This window comes from Callionymus lyra, chromosome 2 (assembly GCF_982586985.1).
Source record: "Callionymus lyra chromosome 2, fCalLyr1.hap1.1, whole genome shotgun sequence".
Lineage (NCBI taxonomy): Eukaryota > Metazoa > Chordata > Actinopteri > Syngnathiformes > Callionymidae > Callionymus > Callionymus lyra.
Window position 1 is genome coordinate 30575996 of NC_141819.1, and position 21858 is coordinate 30597853.

General features: G+C 37.6%; 1 protein-coding gene across 2 annotated transcripts; it reads left to right on the plus strand.

The window, feature by feature from the left end:
- The first annotated feature begins 3605 nt into the window (after positions 1 to 3605).
- prrx1b (paired related homeobox 1b) lies at positions 3606 to 21238 on the plus strand. Of its 2 annotated transcripts, XM_087782938.1 has the most exons (5): positions 3606 to 4160; positions 11294 to 11469; positions 16344 to 16525; positions 18990 to 19055; positions 20585 to 21238. In XM_087782938.1, exons 1-5 carry the CDS (start codon positions 3914 to 3916, stop codon positions 20715 to 20717), a joined length of 804 nt encoding a protein of 267 aa, XP_087639064.1. In that variant the 5' UTR covers positions 3606 to 3913; the 3' UTR covers positions 20718 to 21238. The 2 variants fall into 2 exon arrangements, with proteins under 2 accessions (XP_087639064.1, XP_087639065.1); XM_087782939.1 differs by lacking the exon at positions 18990 to 19055 and having other exon boundaries at positions 3607 to 4160.
- Positions 21239 to 21858: the final 620 nt, after the last annotated feature.

Here is a 21858-nt window from a genome sequence, read left to right on the forward strand (position 1 = left end):
CTCTTGATGTTTTACTCAGAAGTTTTTTAATCGTTTTCTCACACTTTTGTATTCTAGAGCTTAGTGTCAAACTTTATCTAACATTTTATTCTCCAATTTTCCCTTTTCTGTGTTGCATTTTAAACATTTATCTCAGAGTTGTAATGTTCTAATCTCAGGATGTTTAGAAGTTTAAACTAAAAAAGAAGAGAATTATAGACTATTTAATCTGTTTTCAGGCCGATATTTTATCTTTTAATTCTTTATAAAACTTCAAGAGCGTAAAGAGGTGTAGAGTCCGTCGCCTCCATCTTTCCATCAAGCAGTCACAAGGGTTTCTCCGTGCGGAGAATGAGGGATGAAGCTCTGATCAGATGGTTGTTGCCTTGTAAAGTTTACAAGCTTCAAAGGCCTGATCTTTACTGTGCTCTACAAGAGAACTCCGTGTTCTCGTGCAGCTCCAAACAAAGGCTGGAGACCCCGCAGGAGAAAACCTCCTGAGACGTGAATTTTTTTTCCCTCTGCCCGAGCTGGCACCAGAACGGACTTGTCGGCAGGAAAAGCGAGTGTGGGGGAAAACTAATGATGAAAAAGTCTCGTCTGTCCCAGCGCCTTCATTAAAGACATGGAAAGAAGCAGAGCAGCACATCTGGATTCAATCCCGCTGCCTTTGATGGCATCAAGTGTTCTTTTCCCAGATCAGGGGCTGGAAGCTGCGGGACGTCCATGGCAGCTCCGAGTCCTGCCATCGCAACACATGACCCCCGACCCCCCCTCGAGTACCCACGCACGCACATGGACCCCTCCCTATCTCAAAACCAACTTCAGTTTAGGAGGGAGGGGGAGTGAGGGGGAGTCGGGTGGAGGAAAAAAGTAACGATTGATCGAGGAGAACGTGAAGAACGAGTGATGTTTTGAAGAGAATTCTCAACCATAATGGTTGGGGAGAGAAGATGACTCTTCACTTGGGAATCTGGCGAGATCTGTTTTCTATATTTGAGTCTTTGTCTCACTGTTGTAACTCTAAACATCCGCACTATGTTAACGTTCGCATACCAACGTTGACATCATATCGCTCAGACTTGTATGGCTTGATTCTCATGTTAACTTCATCAATTGAAGTTTTTTAACCCGTATATTTTACTTTCATTTCTGACTTTTTGGATGACTGTCACTTAATACCACCTTTTTTTTAATGCTTGCTTAATGAGTAATGCTCTGGATTATACCTTTTATTTTTAATCATCCGAATGTTTACCACAAATATGACCTAAATTAAACATTTTATCTATAGATTTCGTCTTATTCAACTTATACTTCGGAAATGTGATCAAACATTCTATTGTACAATTTTTACTTTTAAATAGAACATTAATGACCATTTCACATAACTTAATCCCTATGTCTTTTAACTTTTGCTTTTTTATCCCTTTATTTTTATTTCTAATTAATCAATTTTCTTTATGTAAGTGTATCTCCTCATTTCATTATTTTTCACACTATATTTGACTTTTAATTCTTAATTCAGACCAGTTATGTCAAACTCGATAACACTTGTGGCTGAACTACTTTCACCCTCCAAGCCAAGGGCCCCACAAAATGTATATTTAGCCATCTTTAACAGTAAGTACATTGATTGTGATATTTATTATTCTTGAAGCCTCAATCTATCTTGATTATCTCTGTTTGTCCTCCTTTATGATGACTTGCTTAGCAAATTCAGCTCATTCAACATCATTTTTACTGTCATTGGAACTCAACGTGTAACTGCTGACATCGATTAGCCATTTTCCTTATCTCCTCTCAAGCACTGGAATCATTATATGATGCTTCATGTTCATATGAAAATGAACATTATGCTACTTTGGTTTGAACCAACCATCTGGCGGGCCAGCAAAAATAACTTGGTGGGACAGATTTTGCCCCCGGGCCATTAGTTTTTATTTAATCTATCAAATGTTATTTTGTGAAACAATCAAATCTTTCTTTTTTTTTCCTGATTATCTATCTAATTTCGCACTTTTTTGTTTCCTGCATTTTTATTTTATCAAGTCAGAATTCAGACCTGTTACTTTTATCTAAATATTTACCTAATAAATATGACATTTCAACTTCATGAGGTACAATTTCATTATTTTCCTTCACTATCTTCTGAATGTACCTTTTTTTTGCTATAGATTTAAATGTTTAGCCTCAAAATAGCCAGCTTCAGATCCTCTAGTCAAACGTGAACCTTGACTGACGGCTGGGCCGCGATGATGTCACGCAGCAGTTTTAGGAGAACGTCCCGTGAACATCAGGGAAAGTGAATCTGCGGCTGCAGAAACAAAACCAGACGCGCATTTTGGTTGAAAAGCGACTTTATTTGCAGGCGTTGCCACGACAACCCCCCCTGAGCCATGAGACTGACTGGCACTGATTATGGTCGAGGTAATTGGTGGCAGACCGCAGGACAGTCAGGAGGCTTATCAGAGATAACACTGAGCGTGACAGCCCCAGCAAAATAAAGTGTTCTCTCAAACCTGCTTACTAAAGTCAACAAAACACTTCAAGTCAGCCACTCTCAAATCAGCTGGTCTCAAGTGTACATACATCAGTTCTCAAATCCTAAACTCTCGTTTATTGAAAGGACTCACTCAATTGGAAAATATGCTTTCTGTCCCTGGGGCTCACCCAGATGTGTGGGACTCTGTGGTTTCATGAGCCAGTTGCCACCGCCTCTGGCTGATTTTGAGTTAGATCTGCTTCTCACCCAGATGTGTGGGACCGAATAGTTTCCAAGCTTGTCTTTATAAGTAGGGCTAACTTGACGCAGATCTGCTGCAAGAGAAGGACTCACTTCCAAATGTGTTGGACTCATCAGGTTTGAAAGTTAGATCTGGTTCCTCCCTGGCTTCTTCCACAAGAGTTGGTTACTCATTTGAGTCAGATATGCATTTTACCTGGCATTACAGGGACTCACTCCAATGTGTTGGACTCATAAGTTGTTCTTTGTCTCTCCCTGTCTTCTTTGACAAGTAATCGTTATAGTATGATCTTCACCTTTGTTGACTATACAGGGACTCACTCAGATGTGTGGGACTCTAGGCCAGACCAACTGCTTCTTGTGTATCTTCACATGTAGTAGTTTGGATGTGTGGGACTCCAATGTTCTCCCTCCTGAAATGCCTTGTGTCCTCTCACCTAATGTACAAAAAGAAATGAACTGTATCTAGAAATGGATTTGTGGCAGACATTCGGGATAGGTTGGACTGTGAGTTATGACTTGTGGAACTTGTCAGGGGGGGCGGGGGGGCATCTTGCTGGAAGAAGTTGGTTATTAAATATGTATCTATTTATATGGAGGCTTTTTCTTTTTTTTCTTCTTGGTCCAAAGAGTCTTTTGAAAGACTTCGCAGAAGGACACTGAAATAGCCGTAATACTGTTTTGCTGTTTCAAATGAGTCTGTGGGGTCTGCGGAACGTCAGGAACAGCATCAAGGCTCTGCCACGTAATTACCAGGCTCCTATTAAGATGGAGGGAGGAGAGAGAGGGAGGAGGAGGAGGAGGAGGAGGAGGAGAGATGTCCGCAGCAGGAGCCGTCCAGCCTCTCTGAGAACTGGTGCGCATCTGGTCGTCATCAGAAGCAGCAGCAGCAGCTCGTCCTGCTCAGATGTGACTCCACAGAGGAACTTCTTCTTCACCACCGAAGGACTTTCCTGCTCAAACCCAAAGTCCAGAATTCTAACCGACGTGGATGGAACCGCTGACCCAAACTTGGAGAATCGTTTGCTGAAGGAGCCCGCCGCGGCTCGTCTGGATGTGAAGCTTCGACTACTTTTTTTTTTTCTTCTTCTTCCTCTCTTGATTTCCTGGAAGTTTCCCGAAGCTCACGAGGATCTATTGGTTCGTCTGTTTCCCAGCATCGAACCGCTTTCTTCTCCCGTTTGCGCCATGACTTCTAGCTACGCGCATGTAATGGACAGGCAAGCAACGCTATCGAACCGCCTGGAGAGCCCGATCACGTCGAACCTGGACAACCTGCAGGCCAAAAAGAACTTCTCGGTGAGCCACCTGCTGGATCTGGAGGAAGCCGGGGAAATGGTCGGCAGCCATGCGGACGAGAGCGTCGGGGAGGCGGGGAGGAGTATGCTGGAGTCCCCGGGACTTACCAGCGGGAGTGACACGACCCAGCAGGAGAGTAAGTCAGAAGACAGAAGCTCGAGTTCTCAGAAAAAAGCCAAGAAACAACCATCTCCTAGTCAGAAAAAATTTAAACAACAGTAATATAAACAGTTGTCAATCAAATATTTGATAATAGATTTGTTTTGCAAGATATGTTTTGCCTTTTCCGTCCAATGTAGATTTTTACTGAAATTAACTTAAATTATTCCGGGTTTTTCTCCAGACTGATTGTTTTTTGTCAGTAGAAACCTGCGAGAGGTTATCTTTATAAAGCCACATGTTTTTCACACTCAAGAAATTATTATTTATTTTTATATTTGGGTTATTATATGAAGGCCTACTTGTAGCGTAACGGTAAATCTATGTTTTAATGTAAATATTAATTTAAATAATCTTTTAAATTATTGATGCATACGGGTATCAGAGTTTTGCATTGTGCACGTTGGTTATAGTAAACAGAAGCTTTTCAAAGTATTACATATTTGAGCCAAAAAAAGGCGCTTATTATTTATTATTATATATATATTTTTAAAGAAGAAAAAAAGAATCCCCAAATGCGATAAAAGTTTGATTCTCGAACTCGAAGTCAAACCCACTAGTGCACACTGACCTCACGTTCACGACATAAAAGTATCTTCAGCTAGAGATTATAGAATTATTAAACAACACAATTTAACTAAAAAAACAATTTTCATGGTGTCACGTTGACTCTGGAAATTCCTTAAATTGTCATATGAAATTCCTATGTCTCCTCCATTTGTGAGCCTGTTGGTGTGTTTTTAAAAGCAAATCCTTTTACATTTTTGAAAAAATATTTATTTGGTTTTTAATTTCTCAAGATGTTCAGATAAACCATCTTTGGTCCACTGGGAATCTAGTTAAGCTCGCATATTGGCGTCTGTAGCGCGCCATAATATTTAACCCGCCTCTGTTAAAGACTCGGTTGATGATAATAATAAAGAGAATAAAGCAAGCCAAACAAGAGGGCCATTCTCAGGGCCTCGCTCCTAATAGTAATAACAGTAAAGCCGCAGAACTCGCACTAATAACAAACTTGAAAGCTCATTTATTTTCATTAAGATGGCGTGCGTCTGAGTGCAGGGATGGATCTGTGCCTTAGCGCTGCATATGGAAGGAATCCTTGAGCGGTCATGCATCATTCCTGACGACCCCCCTGCCGCCCCCAACACTCCACAGCCCCCCCTCCACACAGCCATTAATTTACCATTAACACTTTGATCTCCGCTGATGTTGCTGGACGTGGTCAGTGAAGTCACCTTACGAGTCAAGCGCGGCGGTCGTAAAACCCACGTTTAGGCCCGCGGAGCCAAAATGGCGCGGATTTTATTTCGATAAAAAAAAATTAAAGATAGTTTATTGTCGTTTTTAGATGTCACACGAGGAAAAGAAAGTGAGAAAGAAAACGTGTTTAATTGTAAACCGCGCGTAAAGACACAGTAGAAAGACAAACTTCAGCTCGTGAGATAAATAAACACATCTCGTCAAAGGTGCACTTGTAAGACTTTAATGAGAGTTTTGTGTTTTTAAAGCGTGTGTCTGAGGAGGTGTTTGGTCAGCTCGCTCCTTTTTTCAGAGTTTTGGAGACAAATAGTTTGTCACAATTGTGAGCAAGTTTAAACCATCAAATTATTGTTTTGTGTGTGTTAAAAAAAATGTTTTTACCGCAGCAGCGAAATGTAAAAAAAAAAGATTACAATTTAAAATGCAATACTTAATATATAATTTAACCAAAATTATAAAAGGTTATAATTATTTTTACTATGCGTTTTTACTAAAACTATTATAAATGTTTAAAATGAACCATCAGTACATCTCTTATTTTAACTAACAATGTTAAAAGAAAGGTTTAATGATGCGGTTCTTTAAGTAGTTGCTCTTCCATATTTGGTGGAAGGTCTCGGAGCCAGTTTTGGTTTTGGCAGCGGAGATAATTGACTTTTACTGATTCCCGCTAATAAGTTCCGTCTAGAACCGCATGGAGCCTCAGCACACGAACGGTGACCGTGACGAGGATGATGATGATGATGATGATCGCTGATGTGGTTTTAATTATTAGAAATCAAACGAACCCACTATTAAATCTGCTTTGTGTTAGACGTTAGAGAAACACACGCTTATCTCGTTAAACGCTTCAACTGACAGTTATTTTTGGCAAAATTAATAAATTATAAATACTAAAATGGATGGTAATAGAAAATGCGTTATAATCCAAAATGCTTTTTTTTAATTTATTTAGTTTTTATATATTTCACACATATTCGATGATAATATTTAGTCTGTAAAGAAAAATATATATTTATCGTGGAGGCGGGCCTGATTGTTACAGAGAGAAATATTTTAATTCAAAAATATACTCACGGCCGTTTCTTATATTTGTATCGTTTTAACTAGATTGATTTATTTATTTAACGTTGATTTCTATAAAAGTATTAAACATTGTTGGCCTTTTTTTTTAAAGTACTAGCACAAAAAGTGAATGAATTGTTATTTGTAGATTTTGATTTAAAAAAAAATCGAAATAAGCCATTATTTAACTTAAGGTTTAAACAAATTTTAGTCAATTTTAAATTAAATCAAATCTTTTTTTTACAAGCTTTTTAAGACATCGAAGTCGAGCAGAAAAAAAAAATGTTTTACACTAAAATGGCGGACACGTCAAACGACTTGGTGAATATGATTTCACCCACACATGTATTTAAAAAAAACAAAAAACGATTTTCTATGCAAACTCGCAATTTAATTTCAATCGCTTATGCTCAACTCACAATTGTTATTCGTATAAACTACGGTAGGCCACTAGCATAAAGTCCTGCGGAGGAATTTCTATTCTTTTGTAAAATGAGTATAAAGATTGTAAACAATTTAGTGTAAAATCACATAAATTAGATTTGCTAAGGTTTCAAAAATGTGGTTTACTAATTTATATAATCTTGAAGGTTTAAGGAAATGAGCAATATGTGGCCTGGAGGTCATTTGTGTCCTTTTATACATGTATATTTAGTTTTTTATATTGAAGTCAATATAAAGTAAGATTTCAAAAATAATTTAAATAAAATCCTGTGATCTATTAAAATATACACGTTTATTATTATTTATTATTTTGTAGGTTGTCCCATTTCAAGTCAGTTAAGTTTTTTAACACTGATATCATAGCGTTGATGCAGCAACAGTCTTGTTATATGTGGCACATCAGGAAGTCTTAAGTCTCGATCCTGAAAGTTTCAACAATAAAAGCATGAGGCATTTGCAGACTTGGCATGTGTCGACATACGTCCTCAGATAATTGTGTATTTCAGCAGTTTAATGTGTTATTTCAGGGGTCAGGACCCCCGCAGAGAGGTCAGAGAGGGAAACACGAGAGGCCTGAGATTATTACCAGGATTAGTAAAAAAAACAAATACTTGTTTCAAAGCTTCTCATCGTTTTGTTTTCTGCTAATTATTTATTTAAGTACTCTAAAGTTAAAAAAAACAAACATTACCAAAATAATACTATGTTTATAAGACTTAATTTAATGAATCCATTTGTCGTAATACTTTTGCTTGTGGATTAATGAATCGTCTTAAATAATACTGACAGAATTTACAATCTATTTGTTTACGTTTTTATACCTGTATGTGAATCGGGAGTTTTCGAACGCGTTAATTAATTTGAATTGTGTTCAAATGCAAAATATATTTTGTGATGTGTTATTTGTTAGAATGAGGGAGAATATTTTCATTGTGTTTTTTTAAGGAGTAGATAAGATAAGTGTGGTTGGAGATAATGGAACATGAGATAAAGTAATCTTCATCCTTTCAAGATAAAATTCAAAGATTAAGTTAAGTAAGTTTGTCGACGTGGACTCCAACACATGACACTGACACAGGAAACAAACTTGAATTTATTGAAGATATATATATATAATTTAAAATAACTTTGTATTTTGTTACAATAACATTTAGTTATCAAAATATGCATGTGACCTATATATGATCAGAAATCAGCATGTTGTGTAACAATGTTATTCAATGCAATTATTCATTGGAAAGAACAATTCTTATAAACATGTTGTATTGATGATGAAATGAATCATTTTATATTTAGTGTGTTTGAGGAACGGTGCAGTTTGTGAACGACGAGCTTGATTTCCATTCAAAAGAGAATTTTGTTTAATTTCCTTTGTTCCTTGACTGATGTGTTTGGAAGTGAATTCAATCTGGATGGTTTACGATGAACGAGTGAGTCCAGCGAGGTTGTGGTCGGAGAAATATATCACACACTTGTGGTCCAAATACGAAGATGAAGCAACTCTCAAAATGATGAAACGTATTGTGAGCTGGAAAAGCTTGTGGCATGCTGCTTGATATGACCTAATATATTCATATTTGTTCATTCAAGCACAGTTAAAGGATGCTATCACAAGGCAGCAATTGTGTTTGACTTTTGAATTCCGCCCCATTTCTGGTCTTCGTAGCGTGACACACAGATGAAGGGAAGGATGACTTTACTTTCCACGCCAACACAGCAAGAATCCTGTTATCCTCCTCCTTCTCGCTACACACTTCAGTCAGTGACATGTTTGGATATAGCGGTTTCTAATGTAATCAGCTTTTCGTTGACACTTTGGCCTGATGGGCTTCTCTCAGTACCTCTAATATAGTCTGGTCATCAAAATCCACAAATTTATGATCCACTTTCAGTCACTTTGCTTATGTTAGACCACGACTCCTTAACTTTATTCTGCTCACACATTTTCACCCTTTAAACTCCCAAATAATTCAACAACACAACCGCTCTTATCTGGATCTCTGGAGTCATGTTGTGTGTCGACCCAAAATGGAGATAAAATGGTCAAGTTAGAAAATAAGTAAATTAATACTAGATATTTGATTGACACTAAAGTTAAGGAAATGAAACCATAAAAAGTGAAGGAGAATAAAAAAGTTTAACCTCAAAATAAGTATGGCCCAAAAAAAAAAATGTGGTAAAATAGAAATACGACAAAACACAAAGTTGAACTTGTCTTTGCCTTCGGTTCCATCTAACGTTAAACCCAGCTGAGTTCTGATATCAAAACAAGAAGCACACAAAAAAGATCATTGTTTTTTTTTTTCATAATTTCGCACTGACGCTTTGTTTGGTGGACGTAAAATGATACGTAAAAAGTTACGAAAAAGTAAGTGAAATAAAAATGACCTTATAAAGAACCACAAAACAAAAGTGTGTGTGTGTCTGCACGTGTGTGTAATTAAGTAGAAACGTGTACATCGGTGAGAAAGTCGTATTTAGTGGTTAAGCTGTGCGGCTGCGTGAAGCTGAAGCTGCTGAGAGAATTAATTTGGAGAAAAGTTCGAGGTTTGTAGGACAAATTATTTGGTGTGTCAATAAACCTCGTTTTATATTGAGTATATTAAGTCAGCATTGATCTTGTTTAACTTCTTTGTGTATTTACAAGGTGTCCACTGGTCCCTTCGGGTCTGTGTGTGTTGCAGCCGTTAAAACTGTGTTCTATTAGATACAAATAAAAAATGCAACAATTTTACAAGAATGTTAAGTGAAATGAAAAGTGAATGTTTTTCTTTTATTGAAAAATAATGACTAAATATTTTTAAGAGTAATTTCGTGGAAAGAAAACGTTTCAAGTTAATTTTTATGTGCGCAGTAATATGCTATTTTAGCTGACATTAGCATTTTAATATAACCTACCACAAGTTTAACCTTCTGAACAGCGGAATAAACTTCACTTTAAATATTCATCAAATCATCTTTAATAAGACAAGTTTTTCTTCATGAATATTCATGAACGTAGGTGTTCATGAGCTGAGTCCAACAGACGCGAAAACGATGTTAGCGTAAAAAGCTTCTGGTTTTAAAATCACAAACATTAAAGTCAAAAATACAATCTGGGCTTATTTTGTAATTGAACACAATTAGTACAATTGACACCAATAAGCAAAATAGTTTGATTATCTCTCTTTGAGTACCAAAGAAAAGACCAGTCCTTCATGTTTTGAACCATAACAACATACCACCTTATGAGAATGAAAGAAAACGTAAATATATGTGCATTAGTGATGTAAATTATTTTGTACACGTTTGTGTTTATCTTAAGCATATCCTCTCTCCTGGACTTCTGGTAAAAATACTACACGTTGAAAAGTAGTAGCACTTCAATTGATCTTATCATGGTTTATTGTGTGAAATTCTCCAAATCAACTGTGGTTGATCACGATTCAAAATGTTAAGGCCTCCATGTACAGATTTTTAACGTAAAGCATTTTTTCAAGAAGGTTTCAGAGTCCTGCAGCCAGACCAGGACCAGCTCTGAGTGAGGCAGGCTGTGTTATAAATCACTGATGCGTGCAGCCTTACTTGCATCTTGCTTGAGCGTTCTGGTCATGCAACTACATGTGGATGATGTTTCTCATAACCTGAGCTATGTTGAAGCGCCAAAGTGACAGTTTTTTTTCACTGTGAAATTCTGTCGAGACTGTGTCTAACAGTGAAATATGTGGTCATGTGACATGTGGACAGCTTCATATCTTAAGTGACGCAGTAATTGCGTCGTAAAGTTTGTTATCTCATATTGTTTCTATATATTCTTGTGTGGACATTTATCAGTTAACTTCTCTTTCTTCTGACCATGTTTGGTGTGTTAAGATGTTTGCCTGGGGAAGCTAAAGTTGCAGATTACTAGATTTTTCGCTTCATTTGTTGCTGCTCGGTTCTGGATGTTGCTTTATTCATGACAACAGATATTAAATGATGGTCACTCGTCCAACATAGTGTTTACAGCAGGGTTTTGTATCTTCATGTGAATCACAGTTATTTATACTGTACAAGAAAACTGGTTATTACTCGTGTTGTTGTCGTGAAAAACTGTTTCTAAACTGCTTAATAACCCCGATCATCATTCCGATATTTCCATTCAGAGACTTTATTAGTGTAAATCAATATAAATGTGAGCACAATTTGTCTTCATGGTGAGCTGTAATATAATCATTCAAGGGCGATCTAAGTGTGGCCATTTTTATTAAGTTAAAAGAAAATGTATAAACCTTTTTTAGGGTTTGTGACGTCAAATAAAAAACAGTGTTATCAAACATGTACATTGAGAAGATTAAACCTGTTTCCCTCTCATTCTAGATGAACAGATGAACACAGAGGAGAAGAAGAAGAGGAAGCAGCGCCGCAACAGAACCACCTTCAACAGCAGTCAGCTGCAGGCCCTGGAGAGGGTGTTCGAGAGGACGCACTACCCCGACGCCTTCGTCAGGGAGGACCTGGCCCGCCGGGTCAACCTCACCGAGGCCAGAGTCCAGGTATGACAACCGGACGTTTCCTTGTAGTCTGTGAAGAACTACATAAATATGTGTGTTCTAATTGTTGCACAATTATATCCGGAAATGTTGAAATGTTTTATTAGAAATGACACATTTTAACTTTACAACACAGTGGTTTTCAAACTCAGTTTGACTTTGATAAAAATGATAAATATAAACATTAAAAAACTTGTGTTAAAAGTGTTCAAACGGTTCCTAAATTGAAATACATTTCTTTATTATGGTTTTGATCGATATTACAAATCGTGAAGAAACACATAAAATTAATCTCAGACTCGCCGTCTAAATTAATAAATACTCAACAACTCATTGCAAACCTGTTTTCCATCGTCTGTCTCTCAGCCTCACTCCCTACCAGTGAACTCATTTCTCCAAATGTGCATTTTTTTTCACATCACCACTTCAACTTCTCTAACTAGTGACTCATTTTAACAGTTACTGTCAATGACAAAAATGAAAAACTTTACAAGAAACAAAAGAAAGTCCAAGACTCAGTCATCAATAATGAAACAAAACAAATGATATATATTTATCTTTATGTATGTTACATTTATTGTATAAAATATTTTTACTAGTTTTTGTCCATCGTGAATAAAAAAAAAAAGTATCTATCTGTAGTTTGTACTATGAGAATATGTGAATTCACATGGTGAGTTTGGAGAGGACAAAGCTAAAGTGTGGGAAAAAATATGTAAAAACAGCAGAAGAAATTGTAAAAGAAAAACAATCATAAGATGAAAAAGGCTGACACTTCATTCAGCAAATAACAAGGAAGAAAGACTCAGGCTAGCGAGTGCTTCTTCGTCCAGCTCTGATGTGAAGATGTGGATCGTTCTCCTCTGAAGTTCTCCCAAACATCTGCAGGGCTCCTCATCTGTTAGCTCTTACTGCAGCAGTTAATGGTGGCTGATTGTAATCAGGCTCCATTAGCATGTTTAGTTTTCATATTAACCAATTTTAAAAGATCTGATAAGACGTTTTCTGCCCCATCTTCCGCCCGCTGGCGTCCCTGACTAACCACTCTTGGGAGCCACTCGACGGGACTGGATGCGATCAAGAAGTGGATGTAATGATGTCTAATTTCCTCGGCGGCTTGTAGATGCCTGATCAGCTGCGAGTGTGAAGCACATGAGCGCAGCGGCGAGTTAAGAGCTATCAGACTTCGTGTTGTGATATGTGGCGGAAAAACAATAACGATGTATATTATGAAATTTATAACATGGATATATGGGACCTCCAATTTTTTGGCAGACATACTAACAAATTTACAAGTCTTTATTCTAGCATGCAAAATGTATTTAATTCACTTTTAAATGTCAGTAGATTATTCTGAAGCACATATTAAATATGTTTTAAGTGACGATAGCTTTAACTGTTTTTAATATAAAATAATAACTATTGTTTTGTTATCTTGGAATTAGAAAGCAAGTCTTGGTCTGGTCAGTTTTAAGGTTTTGCAAAACATTTATTTTATACAAAATATACCTTTTTATTAATCTGAGTTGTTTAATGGTCCATGTCACGTTCAACTTTGGACAAAAATAAATGAATTTATGACACTAGTACTTATTGATTTATATTGTGTGAGTTTGGTGAGGATGAGAAGAACATTTTCCAGCAGAGAAACAAAACAAGGCTTTGCTTCAATAACTTTTGAGTTCACACACATAAATGTTCCACCAAAACTCCTGAACCGTTTTCTATCTGGACGACGTTGAACTTTGTTTCTGACTTAAGCCTCAACGCTTTCCACTGTCTCTCCATCAGAAGTATTATTTAAGAAGGGTAGTAGTTTAGATTCAAACTCAATTATTTTCAGGATATATAAGTCAAATAAATCAGTCAGTGCATTTGTTTTTTTTTTAAACTTTTTTTAAACATTTTGTTTTACCTACATTGTCATCTTTAACTTATTTATGACTAATGATAAAAAATGTTGAAATGTCCAATAGTGCAGTTAAAATAACTGTACATTTAAACTTAAAACCACAGTAGTAATTTATCTATTTGCCTGTTTTAAAGAAAAAAACTTTCTTTTCCATCAGTTAACAATTCAATATCAATTCGCATGTTCTCAATTGCTATGGTAAAAATTAAAACGGTTCCTGAACTGAAACAAACGTTTCTTTTTTTTCTTTTTTATGGAAAAATCTAAATCAACAAGGTCCTTCTCACTTCTAAGCAAAATAAAATTACTCACAGACTCACTTTCTAGCTAAACAAACACCCCACAACTCACTCTAAACACCTATTTCAGTCTGTCTCACTCCCTCCCAGTGAACTTATATCTGTAAGCATATTAATAAAAACATACCCTTAAGTTACTCATTCACCAATCAATGCAAACAATCACTCACTGATGGGCTTTAAACCCACAACCTCTCGTACACAAACCAACCACTCATCTGTCTGAGCTTTTTCTATTTTTAATCAGAGCTTAAATTGTGTAACAGGATAAGTTCCTTTTAAATGTCAAACTGTCCTAGTCCCGGTCCTAAAGCTTGTATCCACCAGATGACGCCGCGACATGTGGCGTGCTTCATCTTTGTTTCCTCTTTATTTGTTCTTGTTGTTGTCAGGAGTGAAGCTTTCTGGCCTCACGTCTGCGTGCTTGTGGTGTAGTTGTTTGTGTGTTTGTCAAGAACAGATGTAGTGCTGTAAGAAATAACTTCATTTGAGAATCCGACTGGTGACGTTCAGGTGGATGTAACGTGTGTGTTCAAGCGTGGGCTGTGCTTTGAAAGCGACTCATTTACATGGAAAGTCAATATAGAGCTTCCATTATTCCATTTTTACTATTATTCTAATATTATTATTTTATTAATGTGACTTATAAAAGGAAGGAAAATTCATTCAAACGCACCAAACTGAGATCTTCTATGTATTAACCCAAGGAGGCGCCAATTTATTTACTGTTTTTAATTTCTCTTCGCACTTCCACATTATATAAGGAGCTGCAACTCGGCCACCATTTTGACTTCACTAACTCTACACCGGCAGACTGGTTGTTCCTTTTTAGATCAAGTTTAAGACATTTGGAAGTTGTCTCTGTTGCAAGAAACCAACGGGTTAGAGTGGAGTGAGTTCGGTTAAAGTGGTGCGACACTTTTTAAATAGTATTAAGTGTAAACTCACCTCAGGTGTTTTGTTTTTTAACAAGTTTTGATGAACACTCGGGATTTAAATGGAAACTGGACTGTCTGTGTTTATTTCCTGAGGTAGCAATAATATAGATAAGATCTTTAAAAAAAGAAAACATTATAATTGAAATAAACAAAATAATAACAAAACTTGAATAAACAATCTGTCATTAATATGATGAAACCATAGGATGTTGTGAAAGTACCAACATTGCAGTAACCTGTTCTGACACAGGGGGTGCCAGAAACAATATTTTAAAACTTGCTTAATGTTGCTTTAATGGTTCTAATGCAGTACTGTTGCTGTCCACAGGATTTAACATGCATTTTAAGTGACATGTCAGTAAAGTATGACCCACACCTTCAGTAGAGTGGCCCAAACATAGAACCCGTTTACCTGCACATGAGTCACGTGTAACACAGCTTCTAATAAAACAAATACCTTTGGAATGATTTTAGTGATTTAAAGAAGCAAACATTAAAACAAACAAGTAAAGTTAAAGGACGACAACTGTTGTTTTGACTGTTGTTTGATTTAGTTTGAAATGAAGTTCCTAGAACTTGTGGTCCAGGTCTCACGGTGGTGTTGGTGCTGCACATGTGTAACGTTCACGCTCCCTCTGCTGCTATCGGTCTTTACGGCTGACAGAGAGGAGGAGACGTGGAGAGGAAACGCTGATGTTGGACGAGCACATCTGTGATTAATGTGCAGCAGAGAACGCTCCTTTTGATAAAGAGACTTTCGGCTCATTCCTGAGTCCCTGCGTCAGCGAACATACAGCGCCTAATAATGGATTTGATTTCATGGCGGGGAACACCACGCCCCCCACCTCCCCCCCCCCATGCTCCCCAGGGTCTCATCATCATCACATGTTTAGCAAATCGTGCAGAAGTTTAAAATGGAAATAAGAAGATTCAAACATTAAGTTGTCGAGGAGCAGAAACTCATGAGGGTTGAACATTTTCACTCAATTGGAGTCAGCAGAGCGAATCCAAGAACATGTCGTGCAAAGAAGCCACATAACAAACTGGCTGATAATTACACAAATTTGGAATGTTCCCGTTTTTTTAATGCGAAAAATTAGTCTTTTGCACGAAAAGAGCAAATGGAGTCAACGGATATGTTAATATAATTTTAAATGGTTGTCAGTATAAATAAGAAAACTTGTGGTGAAGGAAATACAAGTCAAGATAGGATAGTCAATGTAATACATGTGTGTATATATATATATAGTATGTTAAAAACATACTATGGTTGTTCAGTGGGATGGAAACAATGTAATACATACATTAATCCTATTTTTACATTAACGATTTGGTGTGGATATGAACAAATAAATCATAAATAAAAGTTATTGTGTTACCAAATAAAAAATAAAAACAGACGGACAAAAGACACACCAATATATGTTAGTAATATAAACATTATAATGTTAACCAAGTAAATGTTTTTTAAATGATTTCGATAAAATATATTTCTGTATGCTGAATTTGATACTGACCCCACGAGGACCGTACAAAGACTGGCAAGGGGCCTCTAGTGGCCCCTAGGCCACACCTTTCTCGGGTAAAATGCTAGACAAACACTGACACGTGTCTTTAATTCTGCTCCTGACCACTGCGTCCTCGGTGGTTAGATGACGTTGTCGTGTTCGTGCTGATTATAAGAAGCGCCCGTAACAAAATTAACAATCTTCATTTCCTCCTGCTCAGGTTTGGTTTCAGAACCGGAGAGCTAAGTTCCGGAGGAACGAACGCGCCATGCTGGCCAGCAAGAATGCGTCGCTGCTCAAGTCCTACTCTGGAGACGTGACGGCGGTGGAGCAGCCCATCGTCCCGCGCCCTGCGCCGCGTCCCAACGACTACTTGTCCTGGGGCAGTGCCGCCCCCTATAGGTAGACGCCATTCAGATTCCATCTCATCTTACTCCGTGTATTTCCTCTAATGTCTCTGTTCTTAAAGTGGGTGAATATCAACCAGTTCTTCATCACCTCCACACAATTTCATACTTTAATTCTCAAACGTCTTTTTCCTCTAATGAGTGAAGTTCCTCTCCACTCAGCCCAGATGTGTTTTTAACGTTTATTGAATTTAAATCAGCTTTTAATTGTGTAGCAAACCTTTTTGTTTCCTTTTTTAACACACTAAAATGTGTTTATTTTGCACACAGATATACTTATTTGTTCTTTCCACTTCTGTTCAGATCATAACTTAGTATCCAATCCCCTTTTAACATTAACCCTTTATTGCCAAGTTAAAACTATTTAGGTGCCTGTATTTTTAATGTATGGTATGACAAAAAAAAAGGGTAATTCATTTATGTCCAAAAATAACATACATAGTATTTAATATGATTTTACGTATAAAAAACAAACATTTGTATCATGTAGGTTTTTTGGGGGAAATTGTAAAATGTTTTAACGCAGTTCATGATGTACAGTTCCAAAGAATTTAACGGACTCACAAATAAATCCTGTCGTTAAATACATTATTAAATCTGGCAGAAATTATGACAAAGATTTTACCATTGAAAAATGATGGTGCTTTCTTATTAAAGGCCTAAAAAATAATTACACCTAAAATATAAAATGTATTTAATGCACGCACCTAAAATATCACTTGGGTTCAGACTGGCATATCAAGGTTCATGTTTTTTTATTTATTAAATAATTGGTAGTTCACCAAGCGTTCAAAAGTTAAACACCTAAGACTCAAATAAGGTTAAACACTTGCAGGGAAAACAACTAAACTGGTTTAAAACCCAAGTAGATTCACTTTCATTTTCTCCTTCAGCTTATTCTTCTGTTATTAACTGCTAAAGTGTGACATTTACTGAGATCATTTTTAAATTCAAAAACATTTTTTGATCAACTAAAATAAAGAAAACTGAAAAAATATAAAAGACTCTACTGTGTGGATAAAACAAGACAGAGATATTTCCTCTTCATCCCGACACACACACGCACACACACACACATGTTTGTCATTCCTTCATTTCCTGAGGACTGATCCCAACTATAAACTCGTGACCTTCCCATGACCTCAACCCACTTTGTCACCCCGAGATCACCACCAGAAATCCCCAGCAAAGTTGACTAAACCTGTTCCCGTTTTTATAACTCGGTTGATTCAGTACCTTCAAAAGACACACACACACACACACACACACACACACACACACACACACACACACACACACACACACACACCCTACCTACCTAAAGATTGTTTCATTTCCTTCACCTGGACATTCTCTTCATTGTTCACAGAATCTTCATCTCCGGATGAGATTTGTGGAAATGTTGTTTTTTTTTACTTTAAATCTTTTCCCAGCAGGGTTAGAAAGTCCTGGAATTTAACACATAGGGAAACATATAGAACGCCATATTTAATATCTCCCTGGATCTGTGAACCAATATCATCCTCCTAAATATCCAGGTCCACTTGTGGCACTTTAGTAGCAACCTTCAGATTTCTCCTTTCCAAGTCCCAAACACTTCCTTATTCTGCGTTAACTAAGAGCATCAGAATAAAGCTTTCGTAAAATCTCAATTTATTGGTACAAAATAGTTAATAAGAAAAGTGTAGTTGTTTTTTCTATCTTACTTACTCTTTTTTTTTTTAAAGTATTTTATACAAGCATTTTGTGTTTGTTTGGATTTTGGACGATGACACAAAAATGTATGCGAGCCTTTACTCTGTAAATAAAAATCGACTGCAATAACTGCAGAGTTAAGACGTGATCCTTTAGTCGTGTTGTTTTTGGTGAGCCCAACACACACACACACACACACAAAAATAAGTGATCAGTCATCAATAACGCTGACGGATGAATGTGTTATTTCTCGTCAGAACCTCGACTCTACCCACTTCACTCACTAACACTCTGCTCAAGTTTCTTTATCCTTCTGTCATTTTTGCAAAATCAACCTTTCCCTCGCTTCTTTTTTTTTGTTTGACAAATTGCACTCCTCTCCCCCTCGGCTCTGTCAGCACGCTGTGAGCGGGCCGGGCCTGGTCCCGCGACCCTCCTGATGAGGTGATAATGTGAAAACAAACCGTATTAAATCCTCCGCTGACCTCTGAACTCTGGCTGCTACTCTACACCAGATAGCGAAAGGCTCCGTGGCGAGGCCGAGCTCTACTGGGCAACATTTCTTGTGACTCTGGTTTCATTGGTCGTGATTTACAGTAATCCTCGGTTATGAAGCTGGGTATAAAATGTCAGGCCCTGCGGCACTGTGGCTCCGTCCCAGAGGTTCTTGTTTTCCGGAGCGGCCGCAGAGCAGCGAGGAGAGTGATTTTAGAGTGTGGAGCGGCTAATGTGGTGCTAACGCTTGACTCTATATGATCCTGAAGCTGGTATCCGATGGCGGAGGGGGGGCCGGTGCGAGTGCCACAGAAAATGCTGCCCTCAGAGAACAAGTATGCCTTTACGTTCCTACCTCCTCCTCTCCTACATGTGACCAGCTTTTCTCTGTTTTTTTCCCTTCATAGTGAGAGGTTGTCGTTTTCTCCCTCTCCTCCAGACCTTTTTACTGATTCTATTCTGAATGTAATGGTTCCAAATAATGAGTCACACCAAACCCATGAGTCACTATAAAATAACAGTTGAATAAATGATGTCGTTCTAACCATAGTAATATTTTTATATCCAGTATTAAGTACTTGTACTATGCACTTTTTTTTTACCAATGTTTCGTTTCATGATGGAAACATGTTGGGATGGAAACGTTTTAAGAGAGCAATTCATTTGTAAAGATTTTTAGAAACACTACATTTGAAGTTGTTTGTTTTCCATTTTGTTTTTAAAACGTATTAGATAAAACCTCAACATAAAACCCTTTCTTTTATCGAACAATGCTCAAGTAACAAGCTAGCGTCAAGCTACACAAACGAAATTAAAGCTTTAATCCGACATAAATTGGACTGTTAAAAGTTCAATAACGTTAACATTTTTACCCTGATAATCCAGTCAATAGATGCATTGGTCTTCAGGGTTTCTGTAAATGTTTTGTTGCCTCATGTTGTTGAAGACGGTAAAGACAGACATATAGTCAAATTTTTAAGTTGCGAGATGTCAAAAGCAGGATTGCAGAAATATAGTTAATATCAAAGGACTGTTGCTGTTAGCATTAGCACATTTGCGAAGTAGAATTTCTTTTATGTGAAATAGATTGAACTGTTTTATTGATGCAAAAAAAGAACAGACTTATGATTATTGGCTGCAGTGGAAATACTGATCCAGTTGTTGTTGAAACTCCAAAATAAGGTTTAAATCCAATTGTTTTAGCAACTTTTCTGAGAAGAGAACTGGTTGATCTCATCTGCAGATATAATGGAGTGTAGTTTACGTAGATGACGATGTCGCACTTTTGCTGAGCGGACGGGTTCATAATGTGTGTACAGCGCCACATGCTGATGATTAAGAGTCTTTGCTTGTGAACGATCCAACTTCCTGACCTGTATTATTAGATAGCAACGTGCTTAAATATTTTGTGTCGAGTCTAAACCTTCACTTTTATGTCTCCATGTAGTTAAGTCACATGGTTTGACTCCAGTCATAAATCTACCATTAGGACTCACCCAGATGTATAGGACTCAATGAATCAAGCCGACTTCCTCTTCTACGGTTGAGGCCAGAGAGAGCTGGAAAGCATTTTCTGTCACAGTAGCCGTTAAATAAATGTGATCAAAGAACCATCTTTTGACCTCGGACAAGAAAGAAAAATCCTTTAAAATCTCATCTATCATCCATCCACTCCTGTTTTGTGCTGTACACCATCAGGCGCTTTGCTGAAAATTGGCAACATAAACTTAAAATATTAGACATCTAATAACCAAGAGTTGATGAGATACTTCAAGCAAAACTTTAACAAAAAAAAATCATTCATGTACTTGTTGGTGGCGTCACGCATCCGTGCAGAAGCTAAACTGTTTCCTGTCTCCCACAGCGCCATGGCGACGTACCCGCCCAACTGCTCCAACACAAACACGTCCCCGGGCATGAACATGGCCAACAGCATCGCCAACCTGCGGCTCAAAGCCAAAGAGTACAGCTTGAACCAGGTACCCACGGTCAACTAGGCCCGTCCAGCAGGGAAACAGAGGCGGCCAGACCCCCTCTCTTTGCCTCTGGACCCGCCGACACCTCCGGGATGATCTCGCCGCTCTGGTGACTCGGGATTATCGGGATTATTCCTGGATGGTTTTGTACAAAAAAAAAAAAAAAAGACTGGACGTTGAATATTGCCGAAGTTTTACATCTCTGGACCTTTTTCATCTTCTTTATTCTTGTTTTTGGGGGAAAGAGACTCACCTGGACTCTGGAATTCCCCACGTCTCAGCGGTTTTGGACGACGACACAGAAACAATCTGTTTTTTTTGAAAGTACAAAACTCACACGGGAGGTGAACGTCTTTTTAAATTACATTTCTAAACTTCTTTTTTTCGTGTTATACCATTGCCGACCTTTCCTGATCCAGTCCGATATACCGCATGGATGATGTATCTCCGAACCCAAACACCAGTAGAGTCTCTCTCGTTTCTTATAGCCTTTGTAACAGATTCTTAAGTCTTGTATATGAATAAAAATCGCATTTTCAATACTTGCCTGGAACACTTCTGTGACTCGGATGGAACATTCGCGATAGAATAGGAAAATTCTGGTTTAATGCACCTACGAATCCTTCTTCAGAGTAAGGGATACAGCAGTCAGAGAGAGTAGACATCCCTGATATTGTGTTCATAGTATTCATTCGTTTTCCTCTGAATAATAACACTTTTTTAGCTTTTGAAATATCTAGCAATCAGCTTAATTGGACAGCAGGTGGCAGTAGCATTCTGGAACTCGCACAACACATATGGCAGGACCTATCCTTCAAAACACCCATGTTTCCAGATGGTACTCCAGAAGTATCGGCCTCTTCCCCCTTTAAGTCCTCACTCCAGAAATCCAGAAATTACTTAATTTGTTTTTGTGATATTTCGATGACGGACATCAGAGAATGGCTGACGCCCTGCTTGGCAAATATAGTCACAATGGTACTATGTATTGAAGAGATTAGTGGTGAAAAAATCCTTTTTTTTTTGTATTTTTCATTTTACCACAGAAAAGCTTAAATGTGACCATAAATAAAAAAGAGCAGAGATATGAGCAAAACTAATCTAAATTAGACCTTCCCTTGTCTGATTTTCTCTCTTGTCCCTCAGCAACCAATCTTCATCT

Bases quoted from the DNA above. Each gene is read 5' to 3' on its own strand.
- prrx1b (XM_087782938.1), top strand. From the start codon at position 3,914: ATGACTTCTAGCTACGCGCATGTAATGGACAGGCAAGCAACGCTATCG. The intron at 11,470-16,343 runs GTATGACAACCG...CCTCCTGCTCAG, and splicing joins TCACCGAGGCCAGAGTCCAG to GTTTGGTTTCAGAACCGGAG. The intron at 16,526-18,989 runs GTAGACGCCATT...ATGATCCTGAAG, and splicing joins GGCAGTGCCGCCCCCTATAG to CTGGTATCCGATGGCGGAGG.